The 14,402-nt window shown below is 45.9% G+C and overlaps 1 protein-coding gene across 1 annotated transcript in view; it reads right to left on the bottom strand.

The window, feature by feature from the left end:
• Positions 1-14,402, bottom strand: part of LOC120024771 (protein unc-13 homolog C-like) — a 178,709-nt gene that overhangs the window by 131,524 nt on the left and 32,783 nt on the right. Inside the window, 2 exon segments of the mRNA XM_038969056.1 lie at positions 4,529-4,756; positions 6,479-6,698. Coding sequence (XP_038824984.1) covers positions 4,529-4,756; positions 6,479-6,698 — 448 coding nt within the window.

Here is a 14,402-nt window from a genome sequence, read left to right as displayed (position 1 = left end):
GGTGGAATATGCAGAAATCACTCTTCCATTTCCTGGTTGTTAAAATTCTAGTAGTTTGGCTAAGTTAATGTGATAAAACAAGCAATTGCTACAAAACAAGCAATTGTGGAATACAGTAATACATTAGTAACACCTTCTCTTCCCAAGACATAACCTGTTTTATTTCACCTTTATTTAACCAGGTAAGCGAGTTGAGAACAAGTTCTCATTTACAACTGTGACCTGGCCAAGATAAAGCAAAGCAGTGCGACAGAAACAACAACACAGAGTTACACATGGAATAAACACGCATACAGTCAATAACATAACAGAAAAAAAAGTATATATACAGTGTGTGCAATTGGCATGAGGAGGTAAGGCAATAAATAGGCCATAGTAGCGAAGTAATTACAATTTAGCAGATTTACACTGGAGTGATAAATGAGCAGATGATGATGAGCAGATGATGGTCTGTAAGTAGTGATACTGGTGTGAAAAAGAGCAGAAAAGTAAATAAAAACATTATGTGGGATGAGGTAAGTAGATTGGGTGGGCTATTTACATATGGACTATGTACAGCTGCAGCGATCGGTTAGCTTCTCAGATAGCTGATGTTTAAAGTTGGTGAGGGAAATAAAAGTCTCCAACTTCAGCGATTTTTGCAATTCGTTCCAGTTACTGGTAGCAGAGAACTGGAAGGAAAGGCGGCCAAAGGAGGTGTTGGCTTTGGGGATGACCAGTGAGATATACCTGCTGGAGTGCGTGCTACGGGTGGGTGTTGTTATCGTGACCAGTGAGCTGAGATAAGGCGGAGCTTTACCTAGCATAGACTTATAGATGACCTGGAGCCAGTGGGTCTGGCAACGAATATGTAGCGAGGGCCAGCCGACTAGAGCATACAGGTTGCAGTGGTGGGTGGTATAAGGCGCTTTGGTAACAGAACGGGTGGCACTGTGATAGACTACATCCAATTTGCTGAGTAGAGTATTGGAAGCAATTTTGTAGATGACATCGCCAAAGTCGAGGATCGGTAGGATAGTCAGTTTTACTAGGGTAAGTTTGGCGGTATGAGTGAAGGAGGCTTTGTTGCGAAATAGAAAGCCAATTCTAGATTTGATTTTGGATTGGAGATGTTTGATATGAGTCTGGAAGGAGAGTTTACAGTCTAGCCAGACACCTAGGTATTTGTAGTTGTCCACGTATTCTAGATCAGAACCGTCCAGAGTAGTGATGCTAGTCGGGCGGGCGAGTGCGGGCAGTGAACGGTTGAAAAGCATGCATTTGGTATTACTAGAGCAGTTGGAGGCCACGTAAGGAGTGATGTATGGCATTGAAGCTCATTTGGAGGTTAGTTAACACAGTGTCAAAAGAAGGGCCAGAGGTATACAGAATGGTGTCGTCTGCGTAGAGGTGGATCAGGGAATCGCCCGCAGCAAGAGCGACATCATTCATATATACAGAGAAAAGAGTCGGCCCGAGAATTGAACACTGTGGTACCCCCATAGAGACTGCCAGAGGTCCGGACAACAGGCCGTACGATTTGACACACTGAACTCTGTCTGCGAAGTAGTTGGTGAACCAGGCGAGGCAGTCATTTGAGAAACCAAAGCTATTGAGTCTGCCGATAAGAATACGGTGATTGACAGAGTCGAAAGGCTTGGTCAGGTCGATGAACCCTGCTGCACAGTACTGTCTTTTATCGATGGTGGTTATGATATTGTTTAGTACCTTGAGCGTGGTTGAGGTGAACCCATGACCAGCTCGGAAACCGGATTGCACAGCGGAGAAGGTACGGTGGGATTCGAAATGGTCAGTGATCTGGGGGGGATGACCGCGGCAGCTTTCCAATCTTTAGGGATCTCGGACGATACGAAAGAGAGTTTGAACAGACTGGTAATAGGGGTTGCAACAATGGCGGCGGATAGTTTTAGAAAGAGAGTGTCCAGATTGTCTAGCCCAGCTGATTTGTACGGGTCCAGGTTTTGCAGCTCTTTCAGAACATCTGCTATCTGGATTTGGGTGAAGGAGAAGCTGGGGAGGCTCGGGCAAGTAACTGCGGGGGGGGGGGGGGGGGGGGGGGCGGAGCTGTTGGCCGGAGTTGGTGTAGCCAGGAGGAAAGCATGGTCAGCCGCTGAATCCAGGTGAATCCAGGTGAATCCAGGTGAATCCAGGTGAATCCAGGTGAAAGCTATGATCCCTTATTGATGTCTTGTTAAATCCTCTTCAATCAGTGTAGATGAAGGGGCACTGGTTTGAGTGTGTCAAGATCTGCAATGCTGCTGGGTTTTTCACACTCAACAGTTTCCCCTGTGTATCAAGAATGGTCCACCACCCAAAGGACATCCGGCCAACTTGACACAACTGTGGGAAGCTTTGCAGTCAACATGGGCCACCATCCCTGTGGAACGCTTTCGACACCTTGTAGAGTCCATGTCCGATGAATTGAGGCTGTTCTGAGGGCAAAAGGGGGTGCAACTCAATATTTGGAAGGTGTTTCCTAATGTTTTATACACTCAGTGTATAGTTTAGAGAATCATTGTACCATCTACATCTCTGTTAAACATGTTTTCAATAACCCAAAATATAGTTTTTCAGCTGTTTGAAGCTGGTGTACAAAACCAATAGTTAAAGATGCAAACACTAAACTTAAGAACAGGAAGCATAGAAACTCTGCACATAGAACAGATCTACCGCATCTTAAATTTGCTTTCAATAAGAATGACAGATCTATAACTCACATTTTTATGTGAATTTGGTCAGGTCGCCCAAAAAGTTACATATTATAGCTTGAAGACTTTTGCAATTCGTGTGATATGTTGCATCTTCAACTTGACATCGGTCCTATATTGTTATTTAATCCCAGCCCCCGTGGGAGGCCTTTTGCCTTCTGGTAGGCCGTCATTGTAAATAATAATTTGTTCGTAACTGACTTGCCTAGTTAAATAAAGGTTAAATAGAAAACAAATCAATAAAAACATATGCCCTAGCCAGACTATACCAACAACAACAACTTGCTGAAAGACAAAATATACTTAGGTTAGCTACTCTTGCAGAGACTATTTGTCTTCCCAGGCTATGGATGAGGCACACACACACGCACACACAGACACACACCCTCACCAAACAGACACACAAACAGACACACAACCTATACCCCATTAACCGCTCCACCCACACACCCTGCTCCACACACCCTTAACCATCCATCTCAGACAGGAAGTAGTATTTCCCAGCCCCATAAAAGGTAAAAGGACACTGTGCATTAAATATGTATGAGTGACACTCTGTATTATTCATGAAACATAACTCCCCCAGCCAGCCCCTCTTCTCTCGCTGACAGAGACTGGTGGGCCGGGCTCTCAAAGACACCACAAATGAGAAGCTACAGCCTCGTGTTGCAAGAAATACAATACAATGAGAGAGAGGGGCAGAGGGGATGAGAGGGAGAGAGCGAGGGGATACAGGGGATAGACAGAGATAGGGAAGAAATGGCAGAGAAAGAGTGAAAAGGGAGAAAAGGGGGAGAGAGAGAGGGGTAGCGGAGAGAGAGAGGGTGATGTGGAAAGGGAGTGGGAGGAGTGGAAAGAGGTGGAAAGAATAGAAAGAGGCAGAGAACGGCTGATGTCTATGTTGGCTCTGTATAATGTAGTATAATGTAACTACAGAGCTGAGTGATGGAGAGAAAGAGAGAGAGAGAGAGAGAGAGAGAGACCGAGAGAGAGATGGGGGAGAGATATAGAGAGTGAGAGGGGTAAAGGGGGAAAGATGAAAAAAGGAGTGATGGTGAGAGGGAGTTTATTAAGTATACTGCATTCTCCTTCCTATAGCAGTCTATACACATCTACTGATCCAGGGCTGTGATGTAGCAGTTAGCTGATGCAGAACATTCACATCTCACGGCTGCCTATCTATCTACCGCCAAAGTGCTACACAATCAATGTGTGTCTGTGTTTATCAAATGAATAATACATAAATAAAGAGTCAATAAGTCGGTTCTAAAACAGGACGTTGGATAAGGCCATAGAGATAGATGGGAGCGGGAGGCAGTTTTTCTCTCTGTCTCAGTCTCTTGGGGATTGATTGACACACACAAGGAATGGCAGGAAGGCTATCTGGGCAATAAAATAGCTCAGCTCATTCCAATCTGGTGTAATTTAGCCCAGAGGAACTGTATGCTCTAGTCGCACCCCTGCAAGGTAATACACGCACACACATCACCCATCGGGCTGAGCACAGAATCAGCCACAGTGGTGTATCGCCCTTCCAGCTATGTGCCTTGCTCAAGACGATCTGAAGACATTTATTATAGTCCAGCAAACCTTCCCAGCACCAGGCCTCGGTGATTGTGATAAGATGTGATGTTGACCTTGGTGGACCACTAGGAGGTTCCCTCCAGTCTAGCCTGCTTGGCTAGGGACGAGGGCTTAGTTCTTAGTGTTGGTACTACTAACCTGTGATGTTGACCTTGGTGGACCACTAGGAGGTTCCCTCCAGTCTAGCCTGCTTGGCTGGGGGCGAGGGCTTAGTTCTTAGTGTTGGTACTACTAACCTGTGATGTTGATCTTGGCGGACCACTTGGAGGTTCCCTCCAGCACTGCTTGCTTGGCGGTCTTCAGGTGTCCAGTGAAGTCCTCTTTAGAGATCCCAAACATCTCCTGGATGACCTCAAACACCTCAGGCCGGTTCTTCTCCCTGATCTTCATCCTCTCCTTCATGGCCATGATGATGTTCAGGGTCTTGTCCTCAGCGCCATGCTTAGAACTCTTCTCCACCGCCCCTAGAACACCACACACACACAGGAAAATACACACACACACACACACACACACACACACACACACACACACACACACACACACACACACACACACACACACACACACACACACACACACACACACACACACACACACACACCATTACAAATTAGGATACAGCATTGTGCTTAGAACTCTTGTCCACCGCCCTTAGATTTCCTCTGGCCCATCTATCAAACACACAGATCACTTTCTCCCATGCCCTTTGTGGACTCTATCTCTCTTTCTCTACCTTTCTCTTTTGGGTATCTTGTCCCTAGAACACAATGGGAAGCAGTTGTTGTAGGAGGAGAATGTTACAAATACTGTCTGTGATTAGAATACAGTTAGAAGCATCCTTTGTACCCACCTCAATTCTGTGTGTTTGTGTGTGTGAGTAGGGGGTGGGGGTTAGAAAGACTTTGGCTACGGCCTATCTCTCAAACACACACTTCTGCTTTCTCCTCATGCTTTTATTGGACCCTCCCTCACCCCTCTCTCACCTCCCTCCCTCTCCCCTCTCTCCCCTCCCTCGCTCTCTTTTTCACCCCTTCTCTCTCCTCCTCTAATCGAGTTATCTCGCCTGTCATCTTTGGCGAGGTCATGAACTGCGATTGAAATCAAATTAAACATGAATCATCATTTGAATAAAACACTATGTATGCGTCCCAAATTACACAGTTTTCCCTACATAGGGCAGTACTAAAAGTAATGCAATACTAAAAGTAGTGCACTATGTAAGGAATAGTGCGCCATTTGGATGCACACAGAGAGTTCTATCATTCAGAGTGGAGCTAATCCAGTTACAGAGAGTGACGGTCCTGGGGCTAACGTGTCACACGTCTACTGTCATCCAATCAAAACACACTAGGATAAACCTCTAGATACTACCCAAAACATGACCTGCTACTGTAGAACAGAGGGAATCAGTTTAAATAAACATTACAGTAGCAAGATGGAGAGGGTGTGGGTGTGTTTTAGTGCAAACACAAACACGTTTGAGAGCTAGCTACACTTCAAAGCAGGCTGGGAGGCAGAGAGTAATGTCATACTGAGAGCCAGAGGAGACACCCTCCCTGTAAGGCTGGAGACAACAACACACACACACACACACACACACACACACACACACACACACACACACACACACACACACACACACACACACACACACACACACACACACACACACACACACACACACACACACGGCAGCTTGTGTATGCTATATGGAGTAAAATGTCCAATGGTGCTGCAGTAAACGAACAAACAAGCTGTAAAAGCAAACATCTGCGATTCAGCACCACTGAATGGACAGCAACAGAGTCTGGATTCTGAAGTTCAGCACCACAGGAAAGTGGACAGTGCTCACATAGCTCCCATTGTAAATAATAGGGGAATAAATTGCAACTAAAGGAAGATAGAACTCTCCCATTGTTGCTTTGAATTCGTAACGACATATGAATGCATATTTTGTGTGTGTGTGTGTGTGTGTGCGCGTGTGTGCGTGTGTGCGCACACGTGTGTGTGTGTGTGTGTGTGTGTGTGTGTGTGTGTGTGTGTGTGTGTGTGTGTGTGTGTGTGTGTGTGTGTGTGTGTGTGTGTGTGTGTGTGTGTGTGTGTGTGTGTGCGTGCGAGCGAGTGGGAGTACAAACCTGTGTTTCTGGGTGTGAGCCTGTGTGTGTGTGAGTGTATTTCCTTACTCTGTAGACAGTCGGCGTTGAGTAGATCCTGACACTTCTCGTGGCATTTGACACCACACTCAGAGCAGCGCATACCCTGCCTGGCGATGCCCCACAGCAGGCCCTCACACTCGTGGCAGTAGGTTGGGGCGGTGGCCGTCCACACCTCAAAGTTATGAGGCGTCGTAGACGAGATGGGATAGATCAACGCCTGCAACGTCTTCCTAAACACGTGCAGTTTCTGGAGAGGAGGAGAGAGGGTGGAGAGGAGAGGAGAAGAGGGAGGATGAGGGAGAAAGAGGGTGAGAGGAGAGGAGAAGAGGGCGGAGGAGGGAGAGGGGGGAGAGGAGAAGAGGGCAGAGGAGGGAGAGAAGGGTGAGAGGAGAGGAGAAGATGGCGGAGGAGGGAAAGAGAAGGGAGAGGAGAAGAGAGCAGAGGAGGGAGGGAGAGAGGGGGGGAGGAGAGGAGAAGAGGGCAGAGGAGGGAAAGAGGGGGGGGAGAAGAGGGCAGAGGAGGGAGAAAGAGAGGAGAAGAGAGAGACAGAAGGAGAAAAATAGAGAAGAAAGAAGAGGGAAGAAAGAAAGTAGGTGGGAGTGAGAAGTCAGATGTCAGATTATAAAACAGACACATAAACACACACCCCCTAGAGGTAAAGGGAGAAGGTCTAAGGCCAGAGGTCACTGTAAAGTTCAAGTATCCCCAGGGTCAGTCCAGTCTCATTAAAACCTAAATGAGCTATAGCATTGTGTTGCTTTAAACCCCATCGCTATAGGCTACCTTCTAATACAATAATAATGGCTGCGTCCACAACACTAAATTCCCCTTATAGTGTACATTATGCTGACCACAAACACCTTTAGGCTGCTTAAATACTATCCTATGCTCCATATAGTGCACTACAAGTAGTGTGTATTATGCTGACCCTACACTGCTATAGGCTACTTTCTAATAAGGCTACTTTCCCAACAAGATCTCACGGTTTGACCAATTTTACTTCAGATTCTGACGTTTGTCCACATTTCTCCAAACGTCAAATTTCGAAGTTGCTCCAAACATCAAATATCTAGGTGTTTTGGACACCCTGGATTGCTCCTCCTGATATTCCTAGCTGACTTGCCTAGTTAAATAAAGGTAAAATAAATCAAGTTAAAAAGAACAACACACCGGGTTGCACCACTGCTGTCACCGGTGCCTCGCGGCTGGTTAAGTTTAGGTATTATTTCCTAATGGTTAACCTCTCTTGGGTAGGGGCAGTATTTTCACGTCCAGATGAAAAGCATGCCCAAAGTAAACTGCCTGTTACTCAGGCCCAGGAGCTAGGATATGCATATAATTGGTATATTTGGATAGAAAACACTCTAAAGTTTCTGTGAGTATAGCAGAACTGATAAGGCAGGCGAAACCCCGAGGACAAACCATCCCCCAAAAAACAAATTTCAGCCTACCACTGTTTTCAATGGCTGTCACTTTTATTATAAGGCGAAATCCTCCCAGATTGCAGTTCCTAGGGCTTCCACTAGACGTCTACAGTCTTTAGAAAGAGTTTCATGCTGGTTTTTGGAAAAATTAGCCAGAAATTGTAGTTTTTCTAGGTGGCTCCCATTTTGGCTGTAGTGTTTCCAAGCGCGTGGAAGAGAACGCGTTCTTTGGTATTTTTCTCCGGTAAAGATAATAACAATTCTCTGTCTTAAATTGTGTTGTTTATTTACGTATTAGGGTACCTAAGGTTTGATTAAAAACGTTGTTTGACTTGTTTGGAAAAGTTTATCAGTAACGTTTGGGATTCATTTTGTATGCATTTTGATGGAGGGAAACTGGGTGGATTATTGACTGAAGCGCGCCAGCTAAACTGAGTTTTTATGGATATAAAGAAGGACATTATCGAACAAAAGGACAATTTGTGATGTATCTGGGACTTTTTGGAGTGCCAACAAGAAGATCATCAAAGGTAAGGCATTTATTATATCGTTATTTCTGACTTTCGTGGTGCACCTGCCTGGCTAAAATATGTTTTTCATGCTTTTGTATGAGGGGTGCTGTCCTCAGATAATCACATGGTGTGCTTTCGCCGTAAAGCCTTTTTGAAATCTGACACAGCGGCTAGATTAACAAGAAGTTAAGCTTTATTTTGATGTATTACACTTGTGATTTCATGAAAATGAAATATTTATAATTCCATAGTTTGAATTTCGCACTCTGCAATTTCACCGGATGTTGGCCAGGTGGGACGCTACTGTCCCATCTGAATTAAGAATTAAGTTAAGGGTTATGATTTGGGACAGGGTTCAAACAAAAACAACTAAAACGAGTTTCTATCAACGGGATTGGACAAGCGACCCTCGGAGCCAGAGCACTTGGCTTACGCCTATCCGCCACCCCTGTCTACAACGCCCTTGCAAAACAGAAGCCTACTTGATGGTAATAGTGCTCACCTTTGCCCCTAGTGGCCGGTTTTGAAGGCATCTCCCCATGTGCTGGGTACATGGACAGACTTCAGATTTCTAAGTGGCTCTTGAGCGACCAGGTTGACTTTTCAGTCCATAATGATATGCTAAACTCCATAATGTGCACTCCAAGTAATGTGCATTATGCTGAACCTCTACTCTACAGCCATAGGCAACTTTCTAATAGGGCTATGTGTCCATATTAACCATATGAACCATATTCTCCGTGTAATGCACAGTATATAGGGGCAAGGGTGTCATTCCATTATTAGTATTGAAAGAGCATCCTTTAGCTAAGTGGCTCAATGACACCAGTGTGTTTTATTACTGCACAACACCCTGTTTTGTGAGTGTGAGTTGATTTGGGTTTGGGTTTGTTTATTGATTGGCTCTATTAAATGTATATTCCTGTGTCTTTCACTGCTAATAGGTGGAGAGGTCAGACATATGAATGGCCCTAGTTCACCATGTGGCCCACAGACTATCAATCAGGCTCACACACTCACTCATGGACGCACGCACGAGCGCACGCACGCACGCACGCACGCACGCACACACACACACACACACACACACACACACACACAGCGCCACCTCTAACCTTTTGGGGGCTCTAACCGAGATTTGGTTTTACATTTTTGTAATTTAGTAGACGCGCTTATTCAGAGCAACCTGCAGTTCGTGCATTCATCTTAAGATAGCTAGGTGGGACAACCACATATCACAGGCATAGTAAGTACACTTTTCCTCAATAAAGTAGTTATCAGCAAAGTCAGAGCTAGAAGGGGGGAGGGGGATCAAGTGGAAGTGTTGGTTCAGGAAAGTTTACAAAGTCCGGAGCTGCCCTTCAGTCCTGAGCTGCCCCTCAGTCCGGAGCTGCCCTTCAGTCCGGAGCTGCCCTTCAGTCCGGAGCTGCCCTTCAGTCCGGAGCTGCCCCTCAGTCCGGAGCTGCCCCTCAGTCCGGAGCTGCCCCTCAGTCCGGAGCTGCCCCTCAGTCCGGAGCTGCCTTTCAGTCCGGAGCTGCCCTTCAGTCTGGAGCTGCCCCTCAGTCCGGAGCTGCCCTTCAGTCCGGAGCTACCCTTCAGTCCGGAGCTGCCCCTCAGTCCGGAGCTGCCCCTCAGTCCGGAGCTGCCCCTCAGTCCGGAGCTGCCCCTCAGTCCGGAGCTGCCCCTCAGTCCGGAGCTGCCCTTCAATCCGGAGCTGCCCTTCAGTCCGGAGCTGCCCTTCAGTCCGGAGCTGCCCCTCAGTCCGGAGCTGCCCTTCAGTCCGGAGCTGCCCTTCAGTCCGGAGCTGCCCTTCAGTCCGGAGCTGCCCCTCAGTCCGGAGCTGCCTCTCAGTCCAGAGGCGCCCCTCAGTCCAGAGGCGCTCCTCAGTCCAGTGGAGGGTCGCCGCTCCTAAGAGGCCACTGAAGTGGGTAATGACTATGGTGGAGTGGGGTCCACGTCCCGCCACCGCGGACAGATGCCCACCCAGACCCTCCCCTATAGGTTTAGGTTTTGCGTCCGGAGTCCGCACCTTGGGGGGGGGGGGGGGGGGGGGGGGATACTGTCACGCCCTGACCATAGTTTGCTTTGTATGTTTCTATGTTTTGTTTGGTCAGGGTGTGATCTGAGTGGGCATTATATGTTGTATGTCTAGTTTGTCTATTTCTATGTGTTTGGCGTTGTCTCTGATTGGGAGCCATATTTAGGTAGCCTGTTTTGTCATTGTGGGTTGTGGGTGATTGTCTATGTGTAGTGTTTTGTGTCAGCACTATTATTCGATAGCTTCTCGTTCGTTGTTTGTTATTTTTGTATAGTTCGTTCAGTGTTCTCTTTTTAAATAAATATCAAGATGAACACTTACCATGCTGCATATTGGTCCTCCGATCCTTCCAACTACTCCTCCTCAGACGAGGAGGAAGACAAACGTGACAATATGGTTGTTTTTATACTGTGCATTGTTTAGTAGGCCTACTTTGTCTGTCTTTATAATTATTCCAATGCTGACGACGTCTGTCGTTATGTCGTGATCCAAGCCCATGCTTGCTTGCTATAGTTATTTATTTTCCCCAGTCATGTTTACCGAGCGACAGGTCATTAGAAAAGAAAATGACAAACCTAGATAGTTTTTTAATTGTACAAATGTTGACGCATAAGTGTCGGGAGAGAAGTGTTGCTCCTCTCGAAGGTGAAACAATAGATGGGGCAAATGAATTAGCCTTCATCTAAATCTGTGTCTGGAATACATGCAGGCAGTATTAGCTATCCATGCACTAGGCTATTTATTAGCCTATTTCGTTGATATTTGAATAGGACTAAGTAAATTAGCATTTTCTTCTGTCAGGGTCGTTTAACTTTGAACAATGTGTGTGAATGAGTGAAGGAACATACCAATGTACTCTGAGCTGTGATAGCTCAGTAAAGTATAGGCTTTACCGGCATTTAAAGCTAATTTCCAGGTTTTTCGATCAAAAGTGGATCTGTGATCTGGTGAAATACCACAATGTGCCACCACAGCAGCTAGATGTGTGACCTGTTGCCACTAGTGAAACACAAATGCCATTGTAAATGCAAACTAAATGTATCTGTCTCTTTATTTTCCTTTCTTACCTCAACTACACTATATATACAAAAGTATGTGGACATCCCTTCAAATTAATGACTTAGGCTATTTCAGCCACACCCATGGCTGACAGGTGTATAAAATCGAGCACACAGACATGCAATCTCCATAGACATAAATTGGCAGTAGAAATGCCTTACTGAAGAGCTCAGTGACCTTCAACGTGGCACCGTCAGGATGTCACCTTTCCAACAAGTCAGTTTGTCAAATTTCTGCCCTGCTAGAGCTGCCCTGGTCAACTGTAAGTGCTGTTATTGTGAAGTGGAAATGTCTCGGAGCAACAATGGCTCAGCCGCGAAGTGGTAGGGCACACAAGCTCACAGAACGGGACCGCTGAGGGCTGAAGCAGGTAGCGCGTAAAAATCGTCTGTCCTCAGTTGCAACACTTACTTCCAAGTTCCAAACTGCCTCTGGAAGCAACATCAATACAATAACTGTTCATCGGGAGCTTCATGAAATGGGTTTCCATGGCCGAGCAGCCGCAAATAAGCCTAAGATCCCCATGTGCAATGCCAATTCTCGGCTGGAGTGGTATAAAGTTCGCTGCTATTGGACTCTGAAGCAGTGGAAATGCGTTCTCTGGAGCGATGAATCATACTTCATCATCTGTAAGTCCGAAAGACGAATCTTGGTTTGGCGAATGCCAGGAGAACCTGCCCCAATGCATAGTGCCAACTGTAAAGTCTGGTGGAGGAGGAATAATAGTCTGGGGCTGTTTTTCATGGTTCGGGCCCCTAAGTTTCAGTGAAGGGAAATCTTAAAGCTAAAGCATTAAATTATATTCTGTGCTTCCAACTTCATGGTAACAGTTTGGGGAAGATCCTTTCCTGTTTCAGCATGATAATGCCCCCGTGCACAAAGCGAGGTTAATACAGAAATGGTTTGTTGAGATCGTTGTGGAAGAACTTGACTGGCCTGCACTGAGCCTTGACCTGAAATGGAACGCCGACTACGAGTGTAATCTTTACTGTTCATTTACTGTTCATTTCCAATATCAATTAAGCTCTTTGAATTGACGTGCGTGCATGCATGTGTGATGTGTGTGTGTGTTTCGCTGTGATCAGCCGTGCTGCTGGAGAATGAAAGCAGAGGCTTGAATCCCTAGCGAGTGTTGCTAGCCACTCTACTGAAAGAATCAATGGGTGCAGTAAATTTGCCTTTTACAGTGTGAGAGAGACGTAGAGAGGTGACATACTGCCCTCCCTGACACAACGACGATTTCTCTATTGAGTACTTCTCCTCCCTCTCTCCCTCTTTCTCTCTCCCTCTCCCAGCCTCCACTCCTCCTTCCCTTCCCTCCCCTCACTCTAATATAAATTACTGTACACCCTCTCTCTCTCTCTCTCTCTCTCTCTCTCTCTCTCACACACACACACACACACACACACACACACACACACACACACACACACACACACACACACACACACACACACACACACACACACACACACACACACACACACACACACACACACACACACACACACACACACACACACCACAGAGTAGGCTGCTGAGCCCTTTAAAACTATAGCCCCAGAGGAGAGCCCTGGATAAGAGCATCCCCCTCAACCCTTTTCCCATTCCTCTTATATTTTATCCCTGCATTTTTAATTCCCCTCCTTCCTGTCCTGTTTCATACAGGCCTGTCAGACGTGGATAAGTATCAGGTGAGTCGCATCCTCACTGTAACTTTTAAGAACAAACTCTGCCGGCTACCAGCTGTCTGCATGTCTTTTAGCTGCTAGCTAGCTAGCTGCTGTATCTCTGACAGAGAGAGAGAGATGTTAAAGTCTAACGTATATGTATCATGTTACGTAACATCTTGGTCTAATAATGTGTCATGGCAGTCTTCAGTGGATAGACATCAGAATCTGACGTGACAGTGCCTAAGCATTAGCTCAGTGGGCTAACAGTCTTCAGTGGATAGACATCAGAATCTGACGTGACAGTGCCTAAGCATTAGCTCAGTGGGCTAACAGTCTTCAGTGGATAGACATCAGAATCTGACGTGACAGTGCCTAAGCATTAGCTCAGTGGGCTAACAGTCTTCAGTGGATAGACATCAGAATCTGACGTGACAGTGCCTAAGCATTAGCTCAGTGGGCTAACAGTCTTCAGTGGATAGACATCAGAATCTGACGTGACAGTGCCTAAGCATTAGCTCAGTGGGCTAACAGTCTTGTGGCACGAAAATGCATGACACTGGTTTAAACCCATTTTGTCACACACATATGTTGTTGATCTGTGGGTAAGGCCTATATGTGAGCTTCCTGGGATAGATACCCTGTTTGGTAATGATTTACTTTGACTACATCCATAACGCATTTATTACACATCTATAAGCATTTCATGAAAAAAAGCATTTCATGAACGTGTTATAACAGGTCCCAACTGCATACCAGCGTGGCAGAATCTTCAAGCACCATTGAAAAAGAAGAAGGTAAATCATGGGCCTATACCGTCCGGTGAGGGACATGGAGCTGGTGCAGGCTATAGATCAGCATCATTTTCAAAACATGGTTTGGCCTTTTGGCATATTCACTAACACTGGTATGGAAGAAGCACACTTCTGATAACAGACATAATGATGACACTATGCTGTCATTGTTATAATGCATCTATTATTAAGATACCTAAATATGAGCTCTTGACATGAATGCGGTATAGATATGCTATGGATATATTTCATTAAGCTTTAATATTGTGGTTGGGACCTGTTATAACAAGCTCATGAAATGCTTATAGATGTATAATAAATTGATATGTAGTCAGTAGTTACCAACTACGGTAGATATCAACTTGGCAAGTTCCCCAACGCCAGTGTATATAATGTCAAATCAAATCAAATCAAATGGTATTTGTCACATGCGCCGATTAAACAACAAGTGTAG

The sequence above is a fragment of the Salvelinus namaycush genome, chromosome 30 (assembly GCF_016432855.1).
Source record: "Salvelinus namaycush isolate Seneca chromosome 30, SaNama_1.0, whole genome shotgun sequence".
Classification (NCBI taxonomy): domain Eukaryota; kingdom Metazoa; phylum Chordata; class Actinopteri; order Salmoniformes; family Salmonidae; genus Salvelinus; species Salvelinus namaycush.
The sequence above is the reverse complement of the archived record's forward strand: the minus strand, read 5'-3'. Positions and strand labels throughout refer to the sequence as shown.